This window comes from Procambarus clarkii, chromosome 74 (assembly GCF_040958095.1).
Source record: "Procambarus clarkii isolate CNS0578487 chromosome 74, FALCON_Pclarkii_2.0, whole genome shotgun sequence".
Lineage (NCBI taxonomy): Eukaryota > Metazoa > Arthropoda > Malacostraca > Decapoda > Cambaridae > Procambarus > Procambarus clarkii.
In genome coordinates this window covers 11,855,707-11,881,886 of record NC_091223.1, presented here as the reverse complement: position 1 = coordinate 11,881,886, position 26,180 = coordinate 11,855,707, and the positions used below count along the sequence as shown (strand labels likewise).

Sequence of the window (26,180 nt, the reverse complement as noted above, 5' to 3'; positions counted from 1 at the left end):
TTGTGAACCCAATCGATCTTCCACAGTACAACCTCTTCATGGTTTTATCTCTTCATACCTCTCTCTGCTTTCCTTCTCCAAATAGTCCCTTTTATATCTTTCCTTTCACCTTTCTTTCATCCTCCCTCACTCTTCACTGGTTTGGGGTCTGACAGTACAGTCCGTGTGGTCTTCCGGTTATGGTACCAGGTACGCCAAGGTGCATTGTGATCCTGGCTGTCTAGGTTCGAATCCTTCTGTGGTGTGGAGTTTTCAGTTGCGACATGTAGACGAGATGATTAATTGGGGTAGATATCCACTGAGTACCCCCTGGGTACTCAGGGGGAATATTAACTGGGTATTCCCTCATTCTTGGAGTGTACTACACATAAACTTAGGTATACAATTATGTAAACAATGTCACAAACTTATCAATTATAAAATTATATAATCTATAATTCTGGATTTACACAAATATTGTCTAATTCACATTTTTTGTTATAAATGAAGATTTAAATCCGTTACTGAAAGATATATTAATGAAACTTCGTAAATGTGCATGAATTAGTCCGGTCAGTTGAATGATTACACTCCCTTTAAGTGAACAAATAAGACATTGGAATCTAGAACTGTTTTTATTCAATATTTATGTTTTTATTTTCTGGTCAAGACTTTACCTGTCTGGCCAACATAGAACCTACTACAATATTTACGTGGAATTTATCACCAACATCCATTAGAACTACCATGGGAATTTTTATTAGTTTTTTTTATATCAAGATTCCTAATTGATACATTGATAATGTGTTATTTTAGTAATTTTTAGAATTTCACTGAAACTCTCATGAAATGACAGAATTAATTCTTCTTTCTTTTTCGAGGTAAAGTAAGTGTTACGAGCAATGTGGATGGATTTATCAATAAATGACTTAAGATATTTTAAATTGAAACCTAGGCTATAAATGACACTAATTTCATCATCTATAAACTCAGGACTACATATCCTTAAAGCCTTTAGAAACAAACAAGAAAACTATAGCTTGACCTGATCTGACTGGACGATTGAGCATTAAGAATAAATACGGTTGACTGATGTATCTGCCATATTCTTCAGCACTGTGTCGTACTCTTCAAGCAAATAAATGTTTTAAATAATCTCAGAAACTTGCATAGCGCTCTCGTTGTTAAACTGTGAAAGTTGATCTCCATATTATTGATCATACGGTACATTTGTTGTCCAAGTGCTGCTAAGGGTTTCCATACGATCATCCATATTCATACTAGTGTTAATCTTTCTCTCTCTCTTTCTCGTTTTCTTCTCTTTTTCTTCTCTTTCTCTTTTTCTTCTCTCTCTTTTTCTTCTCTCTCTTTTTCTTCTCTCTTTTTCTTCTCTCTTTTTCTTCTCTTTCTCTCACTTTCTCTTTCTCTCCCTTTTGCCACCTGCTCCTCCTATTAACCCCACGCAGCAGATAAAACTGCATCACATTTTAAACCATAAAAGTCTCTCGGGGAATTCTGCATAAACCAGGATCCGAACAAACTTTTCAGACTGGCAGTAACGATGCTCTTATGCTTGCGAAGACCGGCCCGAGGTACTTATCTTTCTGCGTCGCTTCATATAAAGACGTTCCCCAAAAAACCTTTTTCCCTTCAGAGTTGCAGAGGTAATCGTCTCGTTGATTGTTTGATAAACTGTGCAATTTCAGAACTCCTTCAGTGTCCTTTAGTGTCGTGAAACATTATGCGGGATGAACAAATCCACAAGGGCCGTGACGAGGATTCGAACCTGCGTCCGGGAGCATCCCAGACACTGCCTTATCGACTGAGCTACGACAGGGTTATGCGGGATATTTTAAGTATTTTTGTCGCTTTTTTCACTTCCATCTCTTCTCATGATTCGTCCAGTACATTTCTTATATCTGTTGTTAAAGATTCGCTACCTGGAACAAAAAGTTCCAAGTAGCACGGGCTATGGTGAGCCCGTAGTGCCTCTCCTTATATCAAAGGTGCATTTGATATAATGTACACATGTACGAAGGTACACATTTCTTATATATACAGAACAGCATGAAGGGTATTTACATGAATATTTTAGAATTTAAGAATATTTCAATCATACAAATGTTTTAGTCTTATTTGAAAGACGATTTAGTATATAATTTGACAATGATAAATTAACATGAGCTATGTATAATCTTTTCACTGTATTATACAAAAACATTTGAATTGCCTTTTTTTCAGGAATAATTAATTTTATGTGAAAAGGTGAAAATATGCACGAGAGCTTCATAAGTTTCCTCGGAAATGTTGTCGATGCTTGCGCAAAGTGTTCTTAAGACAAACTCTATATTTGTACATGTTGGCTTCAATTTAAGCTTGTATTAACGGTGGATGAGGTTTACACAAGTTTATAGGAAGTGGAAAAATAGTGTTTATACTAGATTTTCATTAGGTTTAAAGGAGGTTTACATTTTACATCGTCGATGTTGATTGGGGCAGCAGACGTGGTGGATGTAAAGAGAAACAAATCCACAAGGGCCGTGACGAGGATTCGAACCTGCGTCCGGGAGCATCCCAGACACTGCCTTAATCGACTGAGCTTCCCTTGTGGATTTGTTCATTTGATGCATCACGTTAGTGTGATCTCTGTGTGTGATGTAAAGAGGAGGTTCTCTTGATCTAGAGGAAGGTAAAGTGTACCTAAGAGTAAGCTAACTATTGAAAGTTGAATGAGTGATATGTTGTGCCTCGGCCACATCTAATCAACTGTTGCCGATGTGTCTGTTCATTATTTCAATATTGCTGGTCTAGATATCTCCGGTATCTGTTAGGATGTGTGCAGGAATCTTATCTTGAGGTTATCTTGATGATTTCGGGGCTTTTAGTGTCCCCGCGGCCCGGTCCTCGACCAGGCCTCCACCCCCAGGAAGCAGCCCGTGACAGCTGACTAACACCCAGGTACCTATTTTACTGCTAGGTAACAGGGGCATAGGGTGAAAGAAACTATGCCCATTGTTTCTCGCCGGCGCCTGGGATCGAACCCAGAACCACAGGATCACAAGTCCAGCGTACTGTCCGTTCGGCCGAACGGCTCCCTCCGACAGACTGACAGGCAGATGAAGAGATAGAGAAAGCGAGATGAAATAGATAATGTCTAAGAAAAAAATTAAAATGTTTTACACAAGGGCACAGAGAAGCTTAAGACTCCCAAAGAAGAGTCAAGACAAAATTTCCAACTAAAAGACAAAATCAGATTTCATGGACAAAGATAGGGACACCCAAGACATGTACCGAGCGACACGCAGACACAGTGTTTTGACCACATAGACGAAGATAGAAAATGTGCTGAAGGAGGCACAGAAGATAAAGTTTTGGCAGAGTTGGTCAAACCATCATTTACAATCACGACCTGAAACCCAACAATTGGAGAATTGTAAGAGTCTGGTCTCGTCTGGGTGGGGAGAAAAGAGAGAAGGAAATATTGGAGTTGAGGGAGAGAGGAGAGGGAAGACAGGGTTCCAGTGGGAGTGAGGGATTTGGTAGGGAGAAGTGTAGGATTTAGGGAAAGGGAGAGTGGAAGTGGAGGGAAGGTGTTGTTTGAGTATGCATGTGCAGGTGGCAAAGAAGAGGGAAATAAATGTTATGAAACGGAGAAAACGTCGTAATAGTGGAGAGGAAGAAAAGGAGTGGAAGAAAGTGAATGGTGTGGAAATCTTTAGTGTTCCACTACACCCTCCACCCTGCCAGGAGTGTAGTGTTCCACTACACCCTCCACCCTGCCAGGAGTGTAGTGTTCCACTACACCCTCCACCCTGCCAGGAGTGTAGTGTTCCACTACACCCTCCACCCTGCCAGGAGTGTAGTGTTCCACTACTCTCTCCACCCTGCCAGGAGTGTAGTGTTCCACTACACCCTCCACCCTGCCAGGAGTGTAGTGTTCCACTACTCTCTCCACCCTGCCAGGAGTGTAGTGTTCCACCACTCTCTCCACCCTGCCAGGAGTGTAGTGTTCCACTACACCCTCCACCCTGCCAGGAGTGTAGTGTTCCACCACTCTCTCCACCGTGCCAGGAGTGTAGTGTTCCACTACACCCTCCACCCTGCCAGGAGTGTAGTGTTCCACTACACCCTCCACCCTGCCAGGAGTGTAGTGTTCCACCACTCTCTCCACCCTGCCAGGAGTGTAGTGTTCCACCACTCTCTCCACCCTGCCAGGAGTGCAGTGTTCCACCACTCTCTCCACCCTGCCAGGAGTGCAGTGTTCCACCACTCTCTCCACCGTGCCAGGAGTGTAGTGTTCCACCACTCTCTCCACCGTGCCAGGAGTGTAGTGTTCCACCACTCTCTCCACCGTGCCAGGAGTGTAGTGTTCCACTACACCCTCCACCCTGCCAGGAGTGTAGTGTTCCACCACTCTCTCCACCCTGCCAGGAGTGCAGTGTTCCACCACTCTCTCCACCGTGCCAGGAGTGTAGTGTTCCACCACTCTCTCCACCGTGCCAGGAGTGTAGTGTTCCACCACTCTCTCCACCCTGCCAGGAGTGCAGTGTTCCACCACTCTCTCCACCCTGCCAGGAGTGCAGTGTTCCACCACTCTCTCCACCGTGCCAGGAGTGTAGTGTTCCACTACTCTCTCCACCCTGCCAGGAGTGCAGTGTTCCACCACTCTCTCCACCCTGCCAGGAGTGTAGTGTTCCACTACTCTCTCCACCCTGCCAGGAGTGTAGTGTTCCACTACACCCTCCACCCTGCCAGGAGTGTAGTGTTCCACTACACCCTCCACCCTGCCAGGAGTGCAGTGTTCCACCACTCTCTCCACCCTGCCAGCCTCACAGATGCTCTGATTTGTATTTTTCCACATCCAAAATCTACACGGAAATTCAAAATGTAAGATAAATGTGAAGAGGAGGTTTTAAATAAGACTTGAGAGGAACGAGATGGAGGATGCTGGGTCGGAGGAGTGAGAGGATGGAGGATGCTGGGTAAGATGCAGTAAGAGAGAGAAATTAAGATGTTGCAAAATAAAAACTATTAAATATAAAAAGTGTGTCCTCTGGTCCGTAATAAGAAAGGGGGGAAGAAGCCGACCAGACGGACAAGGAGAGGAGAGGAGAGGAGAGGAGAAGAGAAGGTAACAATAAAAAATAAGATAATAGTGGAGCGGATCAGTACTGGAAGGAAAAGAAGATATCAGAGCCAAATTAAGTAGTACTTTGCACCCTCATTCCCTCTCTCTCCTTGCTTCCTCCTCTCCTCCTTCTCTTTACCTTCTTTCAAACCTCTTCCAACTCATTCTCATTTATTCGATCTTGCGAATTTTTACCTGAGCACTTAACGGTTCTGCAAGATTAAGGCCGAAATTTTCTGAGAAGTATCTTACAGGCCAGGAGCTGTTTTCTTAACTCAACATATTTTAATGCAGGTCCTCTTAGTAATAACTTTCTCCTAACATTTACTTTAAAAACTTTATATTGGACATATTTTTATGTTAACGTTCATATTGGATATATACACAGCTCATATTTAGTAAAAAAATATTCCCGACTATCTTGAGATGAGATGATTTCTTGGCTTAGCGGCTTAGCGATATTATAGACTAATAACTATACGATGTCTGTGTCTAAATTTAGAAGTCAGACACTTGGGGCTAGTCTCGCCCAAATTTGCATGGGGTAATGGTCTTGGGTTCGGGACGGACATAGGCTGGTCGGGGGTAGGCCTAGGTTAAAGGCTTTAAGAAAATATTAACAATTATAAGTGACATATGGTAGACAACGTCCGTAAAATTGTTACGGAAAATTAAAATAATTAAAAAGTAAGAAGAAAAGCGAAAGCAAGACATCAGAATCCCTTACATTTGTTTTAGCACTTTTTGAGGGCGAAGGAGAGGGGGGACGAAGTGGGGTGGAGGACGAGGAGGGGGTCGAAGTGGAGTGGAGGACGAGGCCAGGGATGAAGGGGCTGGAGGACGAGGGGAGAGACGAAGGGGCTGAAGAAGAGGGGTGGGGGGGAAACGAAGGGGGGAGAACAGATAAAGATATCTAGACAAAGATTGCCAGATACATATAGCTATATAGGGATATAGGTAGCTAAAGAGTTAGCTTGATGGAAAAGTAGATTGGGAATTGAATGACGAAATATATAGAGATAGATACAGATAGGTAGTGATACTAGAGAGAGAGAGAGAGAGGAGGGGCACAGATAAACAGTTTCCGTTTCCCCTGTAGAGTGTGAGTGTGAGTGTGAGTGTGAGTGTGAGTGTGAGTGTGAGTGTGTGTGTGTGTGTGTGTGTGTGTGTGTGTGTGTGTGTGTGTGTGTGTGTGTGTGTGTGTGTGTGTGTGTGTGTGTGTGTGTGTGTGTGTGATTTTACAGCTTTTCTGACGTTTCCTAGCTGCATGTAAGCTTGATAAATTATTTTTCCTTCTTCGTGCTTGTGTTATTAAACGTACCATTTCTTCCAGCTACGAGATGTGAAAATATTCTTGCCTTTAAGTTTGTACTAAACGCAATATGTAACATTAATGAGAACCCAGGGGAGCCAGGCGAGAATAAATAAACTCGTAAAAACAAAAATAAAAATACATATATTTTTTCATTTGCCTGAAACATTTTAGGCAGCAGCAGCCCCAGCAAGGCTACGAGAGAGAGAGAAAGAGAGAGACAGACAGAGAGAGAGAACGAGCGCATGGGTTAATGGAGAATTTTCTGTTTTGAGTCTTTCAGAGTTTTATATTTTTATTCACTAATTAACACGTACTGTCTCCTAGGTTTCCTCTGAACGCCGTTCCCTCAGTCTTAAGGACGCCATATTTTCAGGACTTTCGGCCTTGGCATCAATATAACTCGATAGTTTAGGTGGGTTCGTAAGATTTTTACGTTTTTGATATATCAGAACACTTCAAAACTATGTCTGAGGAAAATCTTGATAATTGACGGTGATATGTATTGGCTCAGACCTCCTGACTACACAAGTGATTCATCACCTCGTGGTGGTGGCGAAGACACTACACTTCTCAACATAAACATTATGTTGAGAAGTGTAGTGTAGGTACATTATGTTGATAAATTATGTATCATATGTATCAATCAGTAAGTAGGTTCCTGGGAGTTAGAAAGCTGTTTCGGGCTGCTTCCTGGGGGTAGTGTGTGTGTGTGTGTGTGTGTGTGTGTGTGTGTGTGTGTGTGTGGGGGGGGGGGGGACAAATCGGTTGATTGACAGTTGAGAGGCTGGTCGAAAGAGCAGAGCTCAACCCCCGCAAGCACAACTAGGTGAATACACACACACACACCGGTTGTACACAGGTTGATTGACAGTTGAGAGGCGGGACCAAAGAGCCAAAGCTCAACCCCCGCAAGTACAAATAGGCGAGTACACACCTCATCTTTCTTACATTCCTCATTATCTTTTTATAATTATTTGAACAACTTTGTTTATTCACGTGTAGTATTTTATATTCTTACTTTCCTGTCATATTTTACTGCTTTCCTTATGAACCTTCTTTGTCGTTCTGGCTCTTCTTTCAACCCTTAATCATTCCTCCACTCAGTCTGACATTCTTCCTCTACCGATATTTCTGCCTCCTCTCTCCTCTCCCTCTCTCCATGTACCTCTCCCTAATCTTCTTATCACACACCCAACTGTCTCAAACATTTGTTTCCTTTCCTCTTTCATCTCCTTTTTCCCCTCTTCCTTCCCCCCTCCCCCTCTCTCTCCACTCTCCCCCCACCCTCTCCCCCACCCTCTTCCAGCAGGTTTAAAATGGCTGTGTTTCTTACCAGCTTTATGGCTATATTTCCCAGACTTTGCCTACAGTAAAGTGGAGAATAAGCGCCCTTGGTGATAGTGTTGATTATGATGACAGGGAAGATGATAGGAAGGGTGAAGGAAGGTGAGGGTGAGGGAGGGTTAGGGGAAGAGGGAATTAAGGAAAGGTGGGGTTAAGGAATGGTGAGAGGAGAAGGAAGGTGAAAAGGGTGGGAAAAGGACGATCCACGCTACACGAATGTTAACAAAACAACACCAGACCCTCCGCAACAATACCTGACAAAACTCTTCCGATCTGAGCCTAAGAAGGATATCAGTTCAATATTCTTAAGCGGATTCCAACGTGTTGCAGGATTTGACAGTTTTCCGTCGAGGGACGCGGGCGAGGCCACAGGATCAACATACAGGGCATACAGACTTTCACAGAAGCCATTTATATATATAAATATATATTATATATATATTATATATAATATATAATATATATATAATATATAATACTGAGAGGGAGAGGGAGACAGAGAGTGAGAGTGAGGTAGAGACACACACACTGCTCCTTGTACTGCCACATAAGAACAAGTTGGACACGTCCCCCGGTTGTCGAGAACTAACATAGATAAATGAAATCGCCGCCGCATCCTGGACACACACACCACACACACACACACACACACACACACACACACACACACACACACACACACACACACACACACACACACACACACACACACACACACCACACACACCACACTACACACACACAGTATTAGTTGATTGACGGTTGAGAGGCGGGACCAAAGAGCCAAAGCTCAACCCCCGCAAACACAAATTGGTGAGTACACTGAGCCAAGAGCTCAGGAACTCTGCTGATCACTTGGGTCCAAGAGCTAGTAACTCGATTCTGCAGATACAAATAGTAAATACACACACACACACACACACACACTCACAAACACACACGCAGGTGAATTCACTTAAGAGCATGAATTTCCCAAAAGTATTGAAATGAACATCAGAATTGCCTTTAAGAACAGTATGTTCTTGATAAAGAGTTCCTCCTAATATGCTACGTAAGAACCATCGTAGAGAAATTGTTCAACTCAGGTGATGCATTCCAAGCAAGTTAATCAGAGCTATTTACTGCTAGGTGAACAGAGGCTTCAGTTAAACGAAACGTTGCCCTATCGTTACGTCCTCAAACGGGGATTCAACCCGATATCTTCAATTATGAGTCGATAACGTAACCCACTATACCACAAAGCAAACTCTCGTTGTTAATTTTAAGTTATAAAATTTCATTCTGGAGACTCTGAACAAATCCTCCACTCAGAGACTTTTCCCAAACTTACACCCAAAATTGGCCAAACTCATGAAAGGTAAACCCGAAGATTAAACTTATTTTGAGACTTAGTAATTGCCTTTCAATATATATATATATATATATATATATATATATATATATATATATATATATATATATATATATATATATATATATATATATATATATATATATATATATATATTGGTTGCATGGCTTTTCACTTTCCTTCTTATGATTTCCTTCTTATATATATATATATATATATATATATACTAATATATACATATATTATATATATATATATATATATATATATATATATATATATATATATATATATATATATATATATATATATATATATATAATAGAATATATATATATATAATAGAATATATATATATATAGAATATATATATATATATATAGAATATATATATATATATATATATATATATATATATATATATATATATATATATATATATATATATATATATATATATATAATATATGTATATATTAGTATATTTTGGTAGCAGTCTTTCCTGTAGACATATATTATTAAATATGACCGAAAAAGTAAGATTAATAATTCTAACACGAATTTTCTCAATCTTTCGTACATTTCTTTTCACTGTTGGAGGTAAATCAAAAATCAATTCTCCAAAATTCATTTTTATTTCTAGTCTGACGCGACGCGAGCGCGTTTCGTAAAACTTATTACATTTTCAAAGACTTTAGTTCACAAATACACAACTGAATAGAACTTACGCATCTCCGATTTTATATCTACATTTGAGTGAGGTGGAAGGGGTGATGTGGCATTAACACAAGACAGAACAAGATGTGGCATTAATAGGGTATTAATTTCATCAACACAAGACAGAACAAGAGTATTAATAGGGTATTAATTTCATCAACACAAGACAGAACACAAAACAATGGATATTGAATAGAAGTGTTTGTAGAAAGCCTATTGGTCCATATTTCTTGATGCTTCTATATTGGAGCGGAGTCTTGAGGTGGGTAGAATATAGTTGTGCAATAATTGGCTGTTGATTGCTGGTGTTGACTTCTTGATGTGTAGTGCCTCGCAAACGTCAAGCCGCCTGCTATCGCTGTATCTATCGATGATTTCTGTGTTTACTAGGATTTCTCTGGCGATGGTTTGGTTGTGGGAAGAGATTATATGTTCCTTAATGGAGCCCTGTTGCTTATGCATCGTTAAACGCCTAGAAAGAGATGTTGTTGTCTTGCCTATATACTGGGTTTTTTGGAGCTTACAGTCCCCAAGAGGGCATTTGAAGGCATAGACGACGTTAGTCTCTTTTAAAGCGTTCTGTTTTGTGTCTGGAGAGTTTCTCATGAGTAGGCTGGCCGTTTTTCTGGTTTTATAGTAAATCGTCAGTTGTATCCTCTGATTTTTGTCTGTAGGGATAACGTTTCTATTAACAATATCTTTCAGGACCCTTTCCTCCGTTTTATGAGCTGTGGAAAAGAAGTTCCTGTAAAATAGTCTAATAGGGGGTATAGGTGTTGTGTTATTTGTCTCTTCAGAGGTTGCATGGCTTTTCACTTTCCTTCTTATGATGTCTTCGACATCATAAGAAGACATCTTATAATATATATATGAAGATATATATATATATATGTGTGTATGTATGTATATATATATATATATATATATATATATATATATATATATATATATATATATAATATAATATAATATAATATAATATAATATAATTAGTATATTTTGGTAGCAGTCTTTCTTGTAAACATATGTTGCTAAATATGCCCGAAAAAGTAAGATAAATAATTCAAACACGAATTTTATCTTTCTTATGTTTCGTTTTACTGTCGATGGTAATTGGAAAAATCAATTCTCTAAAATTCATTTATATTTCTAGTCTGACGCGACGCTTGAACGCGTTTCGTAATAACTTATTACATTTTTCAAAGACTTTAATTTACACACACACACAACTGTAACCTGAAAACACTAAACACGGAAGGTTGAAGACAGTCCAATCATTATAAACTGTTGATTTCAGGCATTTCACTAACATATTTTAAAACGTTTAACAAATATTTTATAGATTTCGTTTTGTAGTAACGAATTTTATACAGTATGCTTGGACACATTTATTAAAGGAAAATGTCTAGATTTTTCTGAATAGAAATTCTTGTGCATGTCTTTTATATAGTAAACCAAGATTAAACTATTTGAATGCTATTGATATCTTTATCCAGGTGTTATCAGCGTCGCACATGTTTTCTCAATAATAGTGACAAAAACTAAGAGCGATGTTCTATAACTGGAGTCTCTAAGGAATTATATTAGTACAATAACTTTGTACGGTGCACAGGTTGAAGGGTTTACTAATGTAGCCCCAAGATTTTCTTATACTTTTTTACATTTTTAGTTCAATGTAGAGTTGGCTTTATATTGTTTTAAGTTTTTACTCCCAGACCTTATCTTCGTTAATGTTCATTAGCTCTACGATGTTCATCATTCGTTGATTCTTAGTTATCAAGCTTGAGCTCAGGTTCCTAAACCAGGTTGGACTGAAACCTAAACCAGTTTCCTAGGGGAGCCGGTCGGCCGAGCGGACAGCACACTGGACTTGTGATCCTGTGGTCCCGGGTTCGATCCCGAGCGCCGGCGAGAAACAATGGGCAGAGTTTCTTTCACCCTATGCCCCTGTTACCTAGCAGTAAAATAGGTACCTGGGTGTTAGTCAGCTGTCATGGGCTGCTTCCTGGGGGTGGAGGCCTGGTCGAGGACCGGGCCGCGGGGACACTAAAGCCCCGAAATCATCTCAAGATAACCTCAAGATAACCTCAAGCTTGCACTCTCTGATCGAGAAACTTTGTGATTTGATTCCTTAGTTAAGTGTACCTATTTCATGTTATGTTTTATATCTTAAGCCGTTATTATTCATAGTTAACAGGAAACAAAGCCTGTCTAAAAACTGTCATTTATTTTCTCGTCACTTGTTATTATCTTCTTATGTTTGCTCATTCGGGACTTCATTGTGTCTTAAGGGAAGAGAACTATCATGGGAAAGCGTCAAGCCATTACGACTGTATAGCACTGGGAAGGGGTCAGGATATGGATCTGAGATGGGACGGGGGGGGGGGGGGGGGGGGGGAATGGTGCCCAACCACTTGGATGGTCTGGGATCGAACGCCGACCTGCATGAAGCGAGACCGTCGCTCTACCGTCCAGCCCAAGTGGTTGGCATTGTGTCTGAAGTATCTGCACAGTCCCACATACTATCTTCTTGAGGTTATCTTGAGATGATTTCGTTTTTTTTTTTGTGTCCCCGCGGCCCGGTCCTCGACCAGGCCTCCACCCCCAGGAAGCAGCCCGTGACAGCTGACTAACACCCAGGCACCTATTTTACTGCTAGGTAACAGGGGCATAGGGTGAAAGAAACTCTGCCCATTGTTTCTCGCCGGCGCCTGGGATCGAACCCAGGACCACAAGTCCAGCGTTCTGTCCGCTCGGCCGACCGGCTCCCAGACATCTACTAGAGTCATCTTGACATTTTAGAGAACAGCACACTTAATTTGATGGACGAAGTACAGTGGTCTGCGTCTTCGGCTCACAATTGATGATCCTGTGGTTGATCATCGCCCGGGACAGAAATGGTTGGGCAAGTTTCCTTACATCTGATGCCTCTGATTTCCAACTGTTGGGGAGGTTGCAGCCTCGGGAATGTCAGTAGTTGACCAAGGGGGGCCTTCATAAGCTTAAATACAGGCTTACTTCGTCGACAACTGGAACTGATCGAAAATAATCATACAATAACAGAGCTAGAGAAGGGAAGAAGGAATCCCTGAGACTGGTGGCTGGTAAGTTCGGAATATTAGGTAGTGAAGGCGAGGTCAGAGATGCATGGGGCATTAGTGGGAAGATAAACAGACTAAAGTCAAATACGAAGATTAACAGAAGGGGAAAATGTAAGGGAGAGGGAAAGAGAGAATATTTCATAATGTTGGAGATCTTCCAACTACTGATGAACATTTCTCTGTGTCTGCCTCTTTTCCGTGACCTCAAGGCTCTTCTCAACCCATTTGTATATTCTCTTGATAATATCTGAATTAGAGGTTTCATTAAAGAGTAATTTAATAAGGTGGAGCAATTTTGGTTGGACTGAACCAGCGAAAATACAGTCTGTAAATCTGTAGACTGTACAGATTTACAGTCTCCGTGGTGTAGTGGTAAGACACTCGCCTGGCGTTCCGCGAGCGCTATGTCATGGGTTCGTATCCTGGCCGGGGAGGATTTACTGGGCGCAAATCCTTAACTGTGGCCTCTGTTTAACTCAACAGTAAAATGTGTACTTGGATGAAAAAAAAGATTCCTCGCGGCGGGGATCGTATTCCAGGGACCTGCCCGAAACGCTACGCGTACTAGTGCCTGTACAAGAATGTAACAACTCTTGTATATATCTCACAATTAAATATTTTACTGATTTTTTTTTTTAAGACATAACCTTAAAAAGCTATATAGTCAAGAATTATTTGGGGAAACATTCAAATACATAACCTTAATTTATTGTTTTTTAAGCAGAATCGAAATCAGCATAACTCATTAATTTCCACTATTCTAAGATTTGCCATATTTTCTGTTGAAAGCTTATACACAGTGCTGGCACATGAATTATTCTTACAGTCTGTAGTTACAACTGTTCTTATATTACACCTACTCTGATTTCTCTGTATATATGACCCTCAGTTTCTAGACTCGGATACATATTTGTTTCAGAAGTCCTTCTCCTGTCTTAACTGTTCCATAAATTCCGTAAAATCAGACTATTTTCTTGGAAAAAGTTCTTTCTTTTCATCTAAACCAACTACTTCTTTTACAAAGGCTTTGAAAATTTGGGAAGGGAGAACATTGTCCATAATTTCAATAACTGTCTTTAATCCTCTGGATAGTATATGTATTTCATAATTTTAATATGTCGTAGCAGCTACTATGTACAACTTCTCGTCCTGTCTCTGATAAATGATTATTCCATTTCTTCTTCCACTTATATTATTCTATATTTTGTTGAATCTGCTATCTTCCAGGCAGGCTTCAGGAATACAATTCTATGAAGTATTATTTGTTTAAAATCCCTTTTCCTTCAGCGAGTTGTCACAGATTCTGTCTCGTTTAATCGGACTTGATATCTAACAACCATATGTCAGTCTTAGCTATTATTGCATGTATAGATGATCATGACAAAGTACTGAGAGTTATCAGTACTCGGAGTGCTCTACAGCCTTAAGGAATTAATAATTAAGTAACGAACAATAACTAAACTTTCACTCGTATTTTGCCTCTTTTTATGCCGTTATCTTTTTTTTTCCTTCACTGAGTTTTCTATTTTTTTTAATTCCACACCCACACATCATTCTCTCTCCCTCTCCACTCCATCTACGTCAATCATCGTCCATCTCTCGCGCTGCCAAAACTGATGCCGGAAAAAAACAAATGCTTACATTTCTCTCAGGCGCTTCCTGTTCTGGACATTATTTTATTGAAGGAAAAGATACACGACTCACGTTTTAGGTCAAGTTACTAGATGCCAGAGAAGCAGTTCTAATTATCTCTTTGTAAGATGGTATATTACTTCATTCACTTGTTCACAAACTCTCAGATCTCATCTAATTACTTATGCATTTACAGGTATTTGAGATCAAGGATCAATTCACCTATTTTACTATATAATGACCAATTTATCTACTTTCTTTTCCATCTTTCCTTCCGTTCACCCAGCCATGTATCTGCCCATCATAACGTACACTAATCCAAGTGAACATCCAGGCGCCTATTCATACATCAACCAATGGAGTTAACTCGAGAACGAGAAAATAATATAAATGGGAGGAAATTGGTGTATGTCTTACTTTATACTTGTTCAGTATTTTCCCAGCTATTTTCTCTTGGGCGTGGGCTCTAGGTTCTGAGTCCCTCCCCGTGTCCTGCTGGACGTCGTACTCGCATTTCTATTATTTGTTATAACAATTATAAATGAAGTTGTGCCTCAGTTTAAAGCTCCGCCCAATATTACCAATGTACTTTCTCCATTAAGTTCAGTCCACCTAATCCGTGCCTTTCCATCTCTGGGTAATTAATCCCCCTTAGAAATCGTTGATCTTCGGAATGATCTAATTCCTGCTTGAATTATTTATGGAAGGTTTTATACGGTATTGCATGTGTATGTGTGTTTAAGGGAAATAAAACAGGTGGTGAGCAGTTATCTTTATTGATTTCCCAAGCATAATTAACATACTGTTCCACTCTTTATCAAATTTGCCGTTTCAGCGGTGGTGGTAAACCATCATGAACTTTGATCCATTAGGAGTGAGGCATGAGGGATCACTGCAACCATCTCAAATGCCAGGAGTGAGGTATGGGAGATCACTGTAACCATCGTATATGAGAGGTGTGAGTTATGGGGGATCATTGAAACAATCTCAAATGACAGGAGTGAATTATGAGAGAACACTGTAACCATCACAAAAGAGAGGGCAGCAGTGAGGCTATAGAGAACCTGGTAACATTCCCAGTTAATCCTTAAATTATGATTTCTGCTCTGGTTTATGTTTGGCGAGATATTGATCTACTTAAGCCTCTACATACTGCTTACAGATTTGCATCAGACCATATTACCCTGGCGTCCTCGTCACCTAATACTAAACCTACTCACATTCCTCAATATCTTACAGCACTTGTGACCTTAATGTTAGGTCTGACTCGGGCCATGAAGTGTGTGGGTGAAACGTGATTTGGGATGCTAGGCTGATGACTGGGGGGTGGAACTGAGGTTGATTGTAGTCTACAGTTACCGAACTCTACGGTACCAGGAGGTCGTCCTTAATATTAATAACCTTGGGGTGAGGACGACCTCCTTGCGCCTCGGAGGTTGTAAATGTTCTAGTAAATACCGACACAGTCGACATGATCAAGAAGTACAGGTCTCTTGAGAAAGCCCATTGCTCTTTGAATACTGTTTACGTTGCAGCGCTTGTAGTGGCCACAAGTGGGTTAGCTGGGCGAGCCAGAAGCACTTGTAGTAACCACAAGTGCTGGCCGGGCGAGCCAGAAGCACTTGTAGTAACCACAAGTGCTGGCCGGGCGAGCCAGAAGCACTTGTAGTAACCACAGGTGCTGGCCGGGCGAGCCAGAAGCACTTGTAGTAACCACAAGTGCTGGCCGGGCGAGCCAGAAGCACTTGTAGTAACCACAGGTGCTGGCCGGGCGAGCCAGAAGCACTTGTAGTAAGTACAGGTGCTGGCCGGGCGAGCCAGAAGCACTTGTAGTAAGTACAGGTGCTGGCCGGGGGAACCAGAAGCACTTGTAGTAACTACAGGTGCTGGCCGGGGGAACCAGAAGCACTTGTAGTAACTACAGGTGCTGGCCGGGGGAACCAGAAGCACTTGTAGTAACTACAGGTGCTGGCCGGGGGAACCAGAAGCACTTGTAGTAACCACAGGTGCTGACCAGGCGAGCCAGAAGCACTTGTAGTAACCACAGGTGCTGACCAGGCGAGCCAGAAGCACTTGTAGTAACCACAGGTGCTGACCAGGCGAGCCAGAAGCACTTGTAGTAACCACAGGTGCTGGCCGGGGGAACCAGAAGCACTTCACTGACGGTGCAGCCAAATTAATATTTTAATAATCAAATTTGCTCACTTATTTTGTGTTATTTATTATGAATACACTGAATAATGAATGAGATTCGTTTTTATATGTATGTTGCACGTCATGATAATGAAACACTTAAATACATATGTATACTATATATACGTATTTATATATATGTAAAACTCCAAATTATCAAAAACACCCCATTAACATATATCTATAATAACTAGACCATAACAAGACTTTAACATTCAGCTATCTTAATATGTCTAAGACTATTTATAGACCTCATTAATAGAGGAAAGATCAGGCTATTCTTTTGTGTGTGTTCTAGTAAATTAGAACTATAGTTCAATGCACAATATATTTTCACTAAAATGTAAAGCAGAACTCACTGCGCCATTATCAGGAATCACTTTATGGTTTACTAATGACGTCATGAAGGCTAATCCCCCGATTGGTTGAATATGCCTCTGACGGAGCCTGACTGTGACGTCACAAAGTAATATATCTAATAACATGGCGCCTGAGACCTAAACTTGTGACGTCACACAATATTGGCGAATTTCCTAATACAATCTAATACAAGATTTTGTTCTCATTTAACTTCATATATACATATACAGAGAGAACAATGATATTAACATTGATGTGTTATTGTCTATGTTTTCTAAGTTACTGTAAATTGTGCCAGAGAGCGGAGAAAAATAACAAATTTGATTGTTTACTTAATCTATCCTTCTACTTAGAAAGCCTCACGCGATTGGCTGGAAAAGTGCTAGACAGACATTCTAGATCCAGGTCAAATTCTAGTGCAAGGTCTACTCTAGAATTAGGCAAACTCTAGAGATAGGCTAAACTCTAGAGCTAATTCTACTTTAGAAATAGGTTAGCTCTAGGCATAAGATAACTCTGTAGCTCTTGAGCTCTGTAACTCTGATATAGGAGCTAAGTTAGTTCTACAAAGCGGTGATTTGTAGGTGTAAATCGAACTAAAGAACTATGTCACCTCAAGATTCAATTGTCTAAAATGGTGTCAATTTCAGACGTTAGAGTAGCCTCAAGTACGAGATCTCAGTTATGTCAACGCTAGAGCTAAGTCATCTCTAAAGTTAGATTATCTCTAGAAAGAAGTCATGTCCTGTCACTATATAAATTGTAATGAAGTCCTCGAAATACCAGGATGCTTCTAATCTATGGGAAGTCATGTGTTGGAGAGTGAAGATTGTTGGTTGAAACAATTATGGAAAATGGAGAGTATCAGAAGGAAATGAATAAACATTTAGATAAACTGAAGAGCATTTCTAACATTGAGACAGAAAATATATGTATGAAGTGAATTATGCAGTGTGTAGTTGCTTTTAGGGAAAGAACAAAGTATCTTAAAATGCATAAATAGAGCCAATACTTGCCATAATAGGAGAATAATAAGTTACCAATCACAGCAATGAGTAGGATGCGTCACTGCTCTCAAAAATAAATGTTGGGACAGGACTTTCTCTCACACAACAAGAGAACAAGAACAAATACTTTCTATTAAGTAGGAACCTGCCGTCACTCGCAATAGGAGAGAGGAAACACGCCCACTCTGTATTAACTGAACAAATTAAAGATAATTCCAGATATTCTCGCAGTATGAAGGTAGTTATTGGTGTGGAAATATTCTGTACATTTGTGACAACTCGTGCCCCGAAAAATAAGCCGTGCGCGCGTACACGCGCGCGCACACGCGCGTGCACACACGTCTATATCTCGTGTTAAGTGAGTGAAAAACACTTTACACGTAACTCAATTTATTACATTTAAAAAAAATCGAGCAGGTCTTCGCTGTTTTCTTGTGATCAAACCGCGCACCTCTAAACGCTTCATTCCTGTTTTGAATATTATTGACATTACAATTGTTACTAAAACACCTAACCTAACCAAATCTAGGTGCAAAAATACACAAAATAATAAGATTCACTAATATAACTTACATTCGAGAAAATAGTCTTTTGGTTACACAGGACGATAAACTTTACGAATGCGTCGTTGGAGTCGGCTATAGTTTAGACAACGATAATCTGAGGATATGTTTACAAAATTATCACCATGTACAAATTTTTATAATTGTTAAAAGAATCACATAGGTGTAACTATTCACATAATTATAATGTCTTTATATTTTAGAAATATAGTTTTTTCAACACAATACGCAATAATTGAGTAATTTTTTTGGGGGGACCGGCCGCTGCTTGGACGAGCACACCCAGAGGATGGGCCGTGATATATTGGAAGCATGTTTCAAATATTTTGACGGGGGTCTGCATATTGGGTTTCCTTTAAGGTAATTTTAAAATGAACATTATATGATCATCACTGGACACTGAGACACCAAACACATCCTCCGACCCAAGGTGTAGGTCAAATACTAACACGTATATTTAAATAGCTCGGTATTGGACTCTTATAGCACTTTATTAACTGACAAGATGACCCTTTCACTATATAATGTTTGTTTTTTTCTAAAATATAAATTAACTTTTATATTGGGGGTTTAGGCACAGGTAGGTCTAGATAATGTTAGGTAAGGTGTGTTGGTTACGATGACTTATTGTTTACAATATAGAATGAAAAGGAACGAAGCCCTTTTCGAGTACTAGCTTCAGATACAGTCAGGTGGATTTTAAGGAAAATACAAAATTTTGTCAATTTTAATCATTATGACGGCCCTAAGTTTTGATGATATGCGGCGACAACCCATTTTCTCACTGATACTCAGTATGCGGTTCTCCGCTCTGCTATTGGATCGACCAAATTATCTTGGAGCCATCGTTCATTATTAAGCTTAAACCTCGGTTGAATAATACGTTCACCTCATAACAGCTGCTTGTGTCATCACGCAAGTTTACTGCGTTTTAAAATTATATGGCTTTTAATGGTTTATATATATAGTTTTCGTTTTAATTTTACTATTTTTACTTTGTAATATTTTGTTTTAATATTCTATTTGTATAAGTGGAAACTGCTGTGTTGTTATTTAGCAATAATGATGGAGCCACAGTTGAATGAGCCTGACGCTAAGAGTTCGTTGATACTCTCAACATTTTCAACGGCAGAATACAAGTGAACACAAAGTGGCTGGAACAGCCGAATATATAACAGTCAAGTAATCACTATTATATATATATATATATATATATATAATTTCTTTCTGTTTATGACAATATTATTATATATACCTAGAGTGAAATGCACGTTTGTGTCCTATAAGAATATATGAGAGCATGCGTGAGGGTCCAGGGCCGAGATACACTGCAGAGTCTGGCAATTTCATGGGAAAAGAGCGAACCTGGAGAGGCAATAACGCCTTCTTCAGAGGGCAATAGAGCGAGTGTTTGAGGGAGGAGGAGGGGGGGGGGTTTGCTGTGAGAGAAAACGGGAAGAATTACACGAAAAATGAGATAAAAACGAGAGGTGGGGAGATAAGGAAACTAAGATAAGTGAGGGCAGGGCGTATCAAATGAGATGGCAAGATGAGGTAATAAAGAGAGAGAGAGAGAGAGAGAGAGAGAGAGAGAGAGAGAGAGAGAGAGAGAGAGAGAGGAAGGAAGTGAGAGCAGGGGGGATAAGAACACGAATCAATTCGTATAATGTAAATATCTAATAATAAGACCTGTAGACAAGAGAAAACGGTTCTGAGAATGAGATGCGGAAGCTTAAGTGGGTTGGAGAGGAAGGAGTGGATCTTAGACATGTCAGCTGTTCCCTGAACATCTCGCCTGCCAATACTGCTCATTAGCAGGGCTAACATTCCTTGTCCTTCAGTCATGCACCTCACAGGAATAGGCTTCTATAACGGTAGAAATCCATAATGTGATCATATATATTGTTTCACTAACTTATGCTCTACTCCTGACTCTTTCTAGTTATATCTTTATTTTGCACTAATGCTTACGTTCACCGTATGCAGATTACGGTGTCTGAAGGGTGAAGGGTAATGGTTAACTGTACCTGGGGTTTACTGCTGAAGATCTGGATCATTGTAACTGTGTGTACTGTTGTGTATACGAATCTACAAGTGGTATTTAGAATGTCACTGCCCTCACACTCACCATAACATTCTGATCACTGTTGACACAAACTAGATACCAAAATAGTATTTTTACTCTACAGATTTTGGAAACTTTTTACAAGCTTCTATAACAAATAGATTGCTAGAAAATAACTTTAAGAGAGTAATAGAGAAATCGAAAGAAATAAGAAATAGACAAAGCAGAGTCAGAGGAAGATACTAACAGTACTAAGAATATGATCAAGAAGAGGGAGACGATGAGGTGAATAATGGTAATAAGAACGCGAATACAAATATGAGGAAATAATAGTTATACACTACCCCGTGTTAACCGTCATTATATTATCAATCAAAATGTCTCTACTTATATCAAATTAACGAACAAGCAAAGATCCGTGTGCAAAAAAAATTATAAAAACGGCCCATATATATATAGCAATACAAGTCCCACAGATTGAATTTATTCTTTTGATATTCTTAATTCGGACTAAAAGTACGCGACACATGCGAACGGAAACATTTCCAGGCCATTTAGCTTTAATATTTGAGTGAAACATTCGTTCATTGGCTAATTTTCATTCGTGATTATATATCAGTCACTACCGCTAAATACCATTAATGTACTAATACTGGAATGAGTCTTGTTGCCTTAGGCTTGTTATTTACTCCGGGTCGAAACAGACTGAGGTAGGTCTTACGGAGCTTGAATATGGGCTAAGATCTGATGGACAAGATATACAGAACTAGATGTACCTACACAAATAATAAAGTTACACTAATACGAAACAACGTTCGTTAAGTTACCATATTTGAATTGAATGACTTGTATAGTCATCTTTCATATATTATAGCACGTTTTTCATATTTCCTAATGCAATTGCTGCCTCAGTTCACTTATTGCCATCATTAAATGTCTTACAAGCTATCAGCTAAGCGTACACAACTAGGTAACAAGCAGTTTGCGGAGAAAAAAGCACTAGTTTCACATTTTCCTTCTATCAAAGATCCCAATTGGTAGTTTTATAACAATAGCTTTTTCTTATAACAAAAGTTATTATCCACACCTAAATATTCCTTTTATCTATGTCTTCTGATACGAATTATAACGTACCTTTTAAATTTCATAGCTCTATTAATTTTATAAAACAAGCAACACTAAAAAATCGAAACGTTTTTGTTTAATACACTCAACTATTTGTACACACAATTACATTTCATTTTTATACAGAGCATCTCTTGAAATTAACTCTCGAATGGAAGAACATGTAATACTATAGAATTGTCAGTATAATTATTAAGAATATTTTCTGATACACGCTTCACATATTTTCGTTACTCGGCGCATACGATCACATGTGATGATAAGGCAAAGCCTAACAATGGCGAACACTTCGAAATGGGATTCTAGATTCGTTGAATATCACTTTATTTTTTATAATTATTTTAAGTCTTTTCGTTTGTCGCTTGCTTGAGATTTAATTGTATTTTTGTTCTTAGTTCCTATTATCTTTTACCTATCTATGGTTTTTATATATAGGGGTATATACAGTACACCTTTACAGTTAAACTAGTTCCCTTTTTAATATAACGTCAGAAAAATTGTATCTAATGAATCATCCCATGATTTCAGACTTCTAGGAATCTAGTTATTTTAAATTCAATATTTATGTTTTAACATGGCTAGGTTACCAGTTATTTGTGTTTCTAATCGTTCGTGGTCCAAATATTTCATTGGAAAAGTCATCCATATTTCTAATTATTCAGAGATCCAGTCCACCATTGTATGTATATATAATATATATATTTATAATATATATATTTATAATATATATATTTATATATATATATATATATATATATATATATATATATATATATATATATAATCTTGTAGGATATCTGGCCTCTTTAGTCCATCGTCCAAGTCATTGTCGCTTCGTTCATTTAAATAACAATTTTGGAAGCCACAAACATACCAGACATTCTTGGAGTTCCGGAAGTGAAGCACTACCTGCCAAATAGAAAAGACTATGATATGATCTTCATGAGAATATTTAATGATCTAACTAGTTTTAATTGATACAAAAACAAAACAAAACTTTTTTTTATTATTATAGTTTTATTTAAATAACCACCGGAATAATTCTCCATAAACCACAATTGGTATCAAATAGAGAAGACTATTACGTTCTTGTGTTTAAAATTTGTATCAGCATTTCAACACTATAGTTTTCAGACAGTCATAATATCGTGGCTGAAAATTAGGCACCAAACCCCTCACATCTAAATATATAGGAAGTGGCGACATCTTGGACTATTACTGTACTCGACTTGGAAATGGTCAAAGACTGACCGACACGCAGCAGTTTCTTACATTTTCAGACGTGTGGGTTGGGTGTCTAGTTGCTCTCTTGTCTAATATTAAATTTCCCCGTCTTCCGTTACAACAAATAATAAAATGATCATGAAAGCCGAAGAGATAAATTTCTCCATGGTTCTATTTCTGTATAGGATACGAGCAAATTTTTCTCGTGATCGCCTTCTCTTCGTCTCATTTTTAAATACACTTACATTAACCTAATCCCCGGCCTTTATCTCATTTATTTTTTATAATTGTTCTTTACAAGTGAAATGTTTCACTTTTATCCCCTTCACCAGTATATTTCGAACATCAGGAAAATATTGACAGTCTGTCTATTTAGTGTGTGCTTTGCTTCTAGCTAAAACATCCCTCAAATCTATCTTGTATTCTGTGTACATCTTGGACTCCAACAGTAAGCTATGATGAACTCGCCTTCCGTTTTCTTGATTTTCTAGCTTTCTTCCTTAGTAACGGAGAAGTTGCTCATTTTGGTCATAGTACTCACCTCCGGATTTACTTTGGGGAATCCTCTTCTTCCTCCTCCGTGAAGAGGTAGGTGCTCCAGTAGGCCATGTTGAAGAAGGCGAAGACAAGGGGGAAGGTGATGCGCGAAATGACGTCGATGCGCTTGCTGCGGGTGGGGAACTTGGAGAGCCACGTCCTGCAACAGTTCTTCCGTGGCGCCTGCAGGTGGATCTCACATGGACGACCCTTATCGCCGCTCATTCCTCCGTTGTGACGCGACACCAGAGGCTTCTGCGTATAGCAACACGAGAAGAACGCGTGAAGATCAGATTATAAGCCTCATCTTGAAAAAAACATTATACTCACAATCTAGAAAATTTAAACATCAGTCATATTGTCAGACATTATTGACAGCAAAGAAGTGAGATGATATTTTTAAACAGGCAAAATTTATACATAAGGTAGTTTTCAGAAAGCAGAAACGAATATATTTTATATCCACTAATTTTTTTCTATTGTGTTGATAACTGCAACTGGAAATTTAATTCGTGTTCATAAATCTATTCTAGGTGAAGTATTTGGGGTTGCCCGGGTCTGTCTGTCTGATTTTCCATCTATCCATATATCGATCCATCTATGGATCCATGTAACTATTCGTCTATCTATCCATCCATCCATCAGTCTGCCCATTTATCAGTCTGTCCATTCATATCCTATCTACCAATCAATATATCTTTTTCGCCATTTGTCTATTCATCAATATATCAATCCGCCCATCTATCGTTCCATCTATCCGTCCAACTATCCATCCAACCATCCATCTCTACCCATTCTTCAATAGATCTTTCCATCTGTTCATCCATCTATTCATCGAGTAATGAATCTGTCCATTGGTGAATAATGGTGAATATTACTAATGGCGAATATTACTAATGATGAATTTACTAATGTAATAAATAATGGTGAGTATTGCAAATGAAAAATGTTTTAAAATATTTGTTTTCAAAATATTTAGCTGTTTAGCGGGTGGGCAGTGACAGTCATGTTGGGGGTTTAAATGTGATCCTGGCACGCTGTTCTCTCTCAAATTCTGGCGACCGTCGACCTGCCTACCAGCCAATGTTCATTGCGTACCCCAGACCATTCTGACAATTTGGGTGAAGCGTATGGCATCCAGTTTGGACAGACAGGCATTCTATCATATATAATGATAAATACTTATATATTATATATATATATATGTTTATTTATATATATATATGACAATGTCAGACCACGAAGGAAAAATTAAACAGGAATTTCCTTAAGTACTTTCGTATATTAATACATCTTCAGAAGGAGTGGAGTGGTATTATTATACGATTATATGTATTAATGTATTATATGTATTAATATACGAAAGTACTTAAGGAAATTCCTGTTTAATTTTTCCTCCGTGGTCTGACATTGTCATATTTTTAATCACGTGTTTATTTTCGTGATATACACACACACACACACACACACACACACACACACACACACACACACACACACATATATATATATATATATATATATATATATATATATATATATATATATATATATATATATATATATAATATAAGTATATTTTGGTAGCAGTCTTTCCTGTAGACATATATTATTAAATATGACCGAAAAAGTTCTATTCAGTTGTGTATGTGTAAAGTCTTTGAAAATGTAATAAGTTTTACGAAACGCGCTCAAGTGTCGCGTCAGACTAGAAATAAAAATGAATTTTGGAGAATTGATATTTGAATTACCTCTAACAGTGAAAAGAAATGTACGAAAGATTGAGAAAATTCGTGTTAGAATTATTAATCTTACTTTTTCGGTCATATTTAATGTGTATATATATATATATATATATATATATATATATATATATATATATATATATATATATATAATATGTATATATATATTGGTAGCAGTCTTTCTTGTAAACATATGTTGTTGAACATGACCGAAAAGGTAGGATTAATAATTCTAACACGAATTTTCTCAATTTTTCATGTTTTTCTTCACAGTCGGTGGTAATAAAAATATCAGAATTGATATTTAGCAGTTAGTTGACTTGGGCAACTAACTCCTTTATTCTTTATATTTTTATGCTTATATTCAATATAGAAATTTAATTACTGAAAAGTTAATTTTTAGTGAAACACTTTTAATGGTCTAGATGCATTTTATTTAGTGAAACTTTGTATCCTTTGAGGCAAAGTGAATATATATAAGAACGTGCTGATACAGTGAGAAGAAAGGGTGTTATGGTGTCGAGCTGTGACAACATCCTGTCACATCTGTGGCAGGATGTGCAGTATCAAGAGACACTTATCTCTTTGTCGTTATGACCCAATGTGACTTTTAAGTACGAGTTGGATATTAATTTATTTTGCACGGATTTTCCCGCGCGGGTCCTGAACCTCTGGCTGGAACCCCTAAGTGTTACTTGTTTCTTGTTTATGTTTACTTGGGCGCAGTATGAGTGACTCTTATGTTCGCTTCAAATTAGGACTCTTGTGTGTGTGTGTGTTTGCATAGAAAATCC

General features: G+C 38.7%; 2 protein-coding genes across 4 annotated transcripts in view; one reads left to right on the top strand and one right to left on the bottom strand.

The window, feature by feature from the left end:
* The window catches only part of LOC123767310 (uncharacterized), a 270,450-nt gene that overhangs the window by 79,021 nt on the left and 165,249 nt on the right, over nucleotides 1-26,180 (top strand). The window lies entirely within an intron of this gene.
* LOC123767309 (glutamate-gated chloride channel) overlaps nucleotides 22,678-26,180 on the bottom strand; it is a 148,761-nt gene continuing 145,258 nt past the window's right edge. For all 3 annotated transcript variants that reach the window (XM_069312932.1, XM_069312933.1, XM_045756877.2), the window contains 2 exons: nucleotides 23,646-23,896; nucleotides 22,678-22,789 (listed from right to left, as the gene is read on the bottom strand). In XM_069312932.1, the coding sequence (XP_069169033.1) occupies nucleotides 23,654-23,896 (243 nt within the window). In that variant the 3' untranslated portion in view covers nucleotides 22,678-22,789; nucleotides 23,646-23,653. The remainder of the gene's footprint in view (nucleotides 22,790-23,645; nucleotides 23,897-26,180) is intronic.